The sequence below is a fragment of the Amblyomma mixtum genome, chromosome 2 (genome assembly GCF_055824585.1).
Source record: "Amblyomma mixtum isolate Tamu chromosome 2, ASM5582458v1, whole genome shotgun sequence".
In the NCBI taxonomy this organism is placed as follows: Eukaryota; Metazoa; Arthropoda; class Arachnida; order Ixodida; family Ixodidae; genus Amblyomma; species Amblyomma mixtum.
The window spans coordinates 193,778,020-193,783,733 of NC_143013.1; the positions used below are offsets into that span (position 1 = coordinate 193,778,020).

At 49.8% G+C, this 5,714-nt stretch overlaps 1 protein-coding gene across 1 annotated transcript; it reads right to left on the reverse strand.

Annotated features, from left to right (window-relative positions):
* Nucleotides 1-2,074: 2,074 nt before the first annotated feature.
* LOC149361964 (uncharacterized) lies at nt 2,075-5,028 on the reverse strand. Its single transcript, XM_089568195.1, has 3 exons — nt 4,734-5,028; nt 3,527-3,673; nt 2,075-2,535 (listed from the first exon to the last, which is right to left on the reverse strand). Exons 1-3 carry the CDS (start codon nt 5,026-5,028, stop codon nt 2,075-2,077), a joined length of 903 nt encoding a protein of 300 aa, XP_089424321.1.
* Nucleotides 5,029-5,714: the final 686 nt, after the last annotated feature.

Genomic DNA, 5,714 nt, shown 5'->3' on the forward strand with positions numbered 1-5,714 from the left:
AGCTCTGCAGTTGCTGCAGATATCTGCCAGTATTTTCATATAAGGCACTTCTACACCCTGATCCGAGAATTCCTGCATTACTGCTGAGGTATAGTCGAATGTTTTCTCGTAATCAGTGAAGGCTATTTACAGGACTTGGTTATATTCTGCGCATTTCTCTATCACCTGATTGATAGTGTGAATATCATCTATTGTGAAATATCCTTTACGAAAGTATGCCTGTTCGTTTGGTTGATTGAAGTATAAGGCTGCCCTGACTCTACTAGCGATTACCTTAAATACCTTCTAGGCAATGGACGGTAAGCTGATCGATCTGTAACTTTCCGAGTCCTTGGCGTCCCTTTTCTGATGAATTAAGATAATGCTAGCGTTCTTCCAAGCTTTTTACACGCTCGAGGTCGTAAGGCATTGCATATACAGGGTGGCTAGTTTTTCTAGCACAGTCTCCCCTCCGTACTTCAACAGATTTGCTGTTACCTGATCCTCTCCACATGGGTTTTCCATATGCATTCCGCCTAAGGCTTTCTTTACCTCCGTTACTGGCGCGATGCTATCGCAGGCTTTGAAGCATCTAGTGACGACATGCGTGCCGTATTGCTTTCGTGGCTGAGCGACTAGTGTGCTGCTCTCGACGTTGGTTATGTGCAACGTATAGAATGACACGGCATGAAACCAATTTGGCTAGGACTCAACGACATGTTCTCAGAAATGAAATTTTGAGCAATTCATCTAAGCAGTACTCTGTCAACTAACTGTACCAATTAGAGTTTAAACAAACTGGCCTTATTTTTTGTAAAACAAAATTTTGACCGCTGTTTCTAAACACAGTTTGAATTTTTTTGTAAGACGGCGACCAGTTATGATCCAACGACCTTTGTTAGGATAATCAAAGCTGTAATCAATTGACAGCATACTCGTAAAGGACGCTTAGTCATGTTCGGGTGACACAGTCAGCGCATGGAGCTGCAGGAGGGAAGCCGAGTGGAATTTGCAGAAGCTGAGAGAGAAAGCCATCCTCGAACACATCTAGAGAGAAACATGTTTAATGCGCGCAATGGTGGCGAGGTCAGCTACAGTAACAGTCTCTGGCCTGCTACTGCACGCTGTGGGAAGAGGAAAAGAGGAGGTGAGGATGAGGGGGGATGTAGTGAGCTGCACACGGGATGCGATCTCCTGTAGTGGCAATGGCCGCAAAGTCATAACATGTGGTCGCTGCGTAAGAGTAACAAGCGTGACTTTAACTTTGGTTGACAGGCGCATAGCTGCCCTGGCAACAGGAATGTATACGGGCACCAACCAAAAGCTTGAGCATCGTTCTCATGTGCTCGCCTGTTGTTATTGCATAGGGCGGTCAGTAAGCGGCACAAGGAACAGCAGGCCACGGTAGAAAAGGGCACGCTACTGGGTAGTCCTTCTTAAGTGCTATCCAAGTCGGTAACCATTCAGCAACGAGAATGAATAAAAGTTGTAAAGCGACGCCCTGCGCCTCTGCCAAAGTTCTGGAAGGACTTAGCGATTTCTTCAGAAGTCAAACTTAGGCTGTCGTTGTTGCTGTCAGCCTTTCAAAAGATGCCACATACACACACTGGTGGATCGGCCAAGCATCAGGAGGCAGAAGTTGCAATTCACTTTTTTACAAAGCTAGTACGCGCATTGCACGTGCCGTGCTTCCATGGAACACAAACGGACGCTCGGGATAGAAAGAGCGTTTATTCATTCCGATCAGCCAGCTTATATAGGTGACTGGGAGGATGGGACGAGGGAAAGCGTGAGGAGCATGCGCTTGGCGTTCGCCGTAGTGAAGGCACAGCTTTCGCCGTTATGAAGGCATAGCGTTCGCCGTAGTGAAGGAATAACGTTCGCCGTAGTGAAGGAATAGCGTTCGCCGTAGTGAATGAATAGCGTTCGCCGTAGTGAAGGCAGAGTGTTCGCCGTAGTGAAGGCAGAGCGTTCGCCGTAGTGAAGGCAGAGCGTTCGCCGTAGTGAAGGCAGAGCGTTCGCCATAGTGAATGCAGAGCATTCGACATAGTGAAGGCAGAGCGTTCACAACATTTCTCTTTCCTTAGTAAAAAAGTCACTCTACTGTCTTCTTTTGGAGCGTGGAACGTCGCAATGGCGGCGGCGTGCATGGTGGCTGTGCCGATGCAGTTTCTTCCTGCCGCTGCCGAGAGCCTTTTTCTTCTTGCGCTGCTGACGAATCCGCCGGTGATGTAGCCTCTGGAGGTGGGGTATCTGCTCGAGGGACCGCGCGCTCCACTCCTTTGTCTTGCGAGACCGGCGTTGGCGTCTCCGCTCGCACGGCGTTGAATTCCACTGGGTTATGATCCTGCGCACGTGGGGGAGTTGTGGGTCGAACACGCACCTGGTCGAGGTGACGCCTGACCGGTCCGGCTGGTGTCTGTACGGTGACCATTCTTGACCCTCCTGTAGACGTGACTGTTCCAGGGAGCCATTTTTTTCCTACGCTAAAGTTACGAGCGTACACTGCAGCTCTCGGTAGAGGCGGTGACCATTCATCTGCCTCCGAGACTGAATCTTTAACTATGGGAGGCAAGCATGTGTCCAGACGAGACCGGAGGCGATAGCCAAGAAGCGCCTCTGAATGAGACTTGCCCGAGCTGTTAGGTGTCCTTCTATAATTAAAAAGCAATCTGGAAATGTGGTTATCTAAACTTCCACCCCAAATCTTCTTGAGCCCATACTTTATCGTTCTGACTGCTCTTTCAGCCAACCCATTCGACTCTGGGTGATACAAAACCATTCGAACATGCGCTATATTATTCTTTTTCATGAAGGTATTGAATTCATCACTGGTGAATTGAGCTCCGTTTTCAGAGACCACAGTCCTTGGAATGCCAAACCTGCTGAATATCTCGCGCAACAATTCACTGTAGCTGTAGTTGTAGCTTGCTTCATAGGCCTCAATCCACTTGCTGTGCGCATCCACTACAACGAGAATCATGCTTCCCGCAAATGGCCCTGCGAAATCGACATGTATCCTCGACCACGGTTCTCGAGCAGTCGGCCAGCTCTCTGGTGGTGCTGCGGCTGGCATGGCCAAGTTTTGGACACATTTCTGACAACTTTCTGCTAGTCGTTTTATGTCGCGGTCCAATCCTAGCCACCAAAATGATGATCTGGCAACTGCTTTCATAGCTGACGACCCCTGGCGTGTTTCATGCAGTAGGTGCAAAACACGACGTCGTGCTTCCTTCGGCACTATTACGCGGTGACCCCAATACACCAGCCCGTGGGCCAAAGACAGACCTTGTCTTTTATCAAAAAATGGAATAATACTCTCATCTATACCTCTTGCGGTCGACGGCCAGCCATGCTTTGTTAACTGCGCAACCCTTTTCAGTTGCGGGTCATTAGCAGTTAACTGCTTCTCTTCATCAACTGACACTGTTCCGTCCTCGAATCCTTCTAGAGCAAGAATGTAATCAGGGGGATCGTCTGATTGCAACTCTGTGGTAGGGAGTGCATGGCAGTCGACTCAGGGCGTCGGCATGTAGAAGCTGCTTACCCGGCAAGTACTGGAGCTTGTAACGGAAACCTCCAAGGAACAGAGACCAACGTTGTATGCTAACGGCTGCCAGCGATGGGGTCGGTCGATCTGCCCTCAGCAATCCCAGGAGAGGCTGGTGGTCGGTAACAAGTGTGAACTCTCGACCTACGAGACAATCTCGGAACTTTGTTACGCCAAAAACAGGGCAAGGGCTTCGCGTTCGAGTTGAGAGTAATTCCTTTCAGCCTTTGTTAAGGTTCGCGAACGGAAACCTATAGGCTTGTTCACCTTGCCATAAGTGTGGAATAGCACGGCGCGAATCCCATGTTGCGACGCGTCACACTCCTGCTTCAGGTCTGCAGCCGGATTGAAATAGACAAGTACCCCTGCCTAACGAAGGCCTTGCTTGGCTTGCATAAATGCTGCCTCCTGCTCGGCTCCACAAATCCAACGAGTGTTCTTCTCTAGCAGCTTGTGCAAGGGTGCAAGGACGGATGATAAATTCGGCATGAACTTTGCGTAAAATGTAATCATTCCCAAAAATGCACGCCGCTCCCGCACATTTTGCGGACAAGGAGCTTGCATGATTGCTTCGATATGCTGCTCTGTCGGATGTAAACCTTCGCGGTCAATTCGGTGACCTAAGTAGGAAACAGACGCCTGGCGAAATTTACGTTTGTCCAGTCTGAGCTTAACCTCGTGCTCCTGGAAACGCTAGAGCACCAGCCTTAATGTGTCGGTGCCACTGTGTCTTTCCGATATCAGTATATTGTCGAGGTAAGCATGGACACCCGATATTCCTTGCAAAACGGTGTCGATTTTCTGTTGAACAATTGCAGGCGCAGAAGCTATACCGAAAGGCAAGCGGTTGTAGCAGAATCACCCCCGGTGCGTATTGATAACGCACATTTTCTTGAACTGGTCATCGAGAGGGATCTGATTATAGGCGTTACGCAAGTCGAGCGTGCTGAATTGCTCGCCGCCATTCAAAGACGCAAAAATGTCATCAATGACAGGTAGCGGGTATTGCTCCAGCTCACATGCAGGGTTTAGGGTTACTTTGAAATCTCCGCAGATTCGAACTGTGCCATCCTTTTTTAGTACCGGCACAATTGGTGTAGGCCACTTTGCGTGTGTTACAGGGGACAAAACTCCGATGGTTACAAGCCTTTCAATCTCTTTGGATACCTTGTCGCGCCAAGCAAATCGAAGAGAACGGCCTTACAGAATTTTGGTGAGGCTCCTTCTTTCAGTTGAAGATGCACTGGTGGTCCGTCAATCAGGCCCATTTCTGTGCTGAAGACGTCTTGGAAGTCCGAGATCACATCGTCCACGGCTGATGCACAGTTCTTTCCGAGAGGCGCCACCAGCTTTACCCCGAGCTTTGCCCCGATGTTGGGGACTGAAGACCCTACGTTGCTGAATTTAGATATCAAGTCGCGTCCGCAAAGGCGTGGTCCTGGGCTATCGATAACAATTAATGAGCCCTCGACGACAGTCCCGTTGTACGCGACAGGCATATCCAACTGCCCCAGAACTGGCAAGGTCCCTAGGTAACACGAAATTTTTATGTTGCACGGTGACAATGGTGGCCACTGTTTCTTGTGCTGCTCAAAAAGTTGCCTAGGCACAACACACACAGCTGAACCAGTATCGACAATCATCGGTATATCGCTGTCACACCACGTGAACGTTCGGCGAATCGGTGGTCCCAACTGAGATTTCCGACACGCAACCAAAGTCCAGATGTGCATGCTGTCGGCCGCGTCATCCAATATTTTCTCTGTTACATTAAAGCATGGCTTGACCTGCCTCGAGAATGGGTTATCTGGCGTTCCTTGCTGACGCCGCTAAGGCACTTTTTCGCAAAAGTGCCCGAACCTGCCGCAGCGGTAGCATCGAGCATTCATCCAGCTACACCAGTTTCCATTTTGTTTTGTGCTTCCACATCGTCCACACTCTAATACCGGCTCCTCGCCGGTCCGTCGCCGCGCATTTATCTTCATTAAGGCCGTCATGTCCGAAGAAATCGCGTTAGCGTCCTTTTCTGCTGCCTCAGAGCTAAGCGCTATCGCTTCGGCTTCCTTCATGGTGAGGTCTGTTCATCGCCAGCAACTGCTTTTGCAGGGCACTAGACCTGCGCCGCATACTATCGTGTCGCGAAGCATTCTATCGAGCATGCTTCCGAAGTTGCAGCCATCCGCTA

Coding starts and splice junctions, on each gene's coding strand:
- LOC149361964 (XM_089568195.1), bottom strand. CDS start 5,028: ATGCCTGTCGCGTACAACGGGACTGTCGTCGAGGGCTCATTAATTGTT. Junction 3,674..4,733: donor AGGAGCCTCACCAAAATTCT/GTAAGGCCGTTC, acceptor ATTGTCTCGTAG/GTCGAGAGTTCACACTTGTT. Junction 2,536..3,526: donor CAAGCTCCAGTACTTGCCGG/GTAAGCAGCTTC, acceptor CCATAGTTAAAG/ATTCAGTCTCGGAGGCAGAT.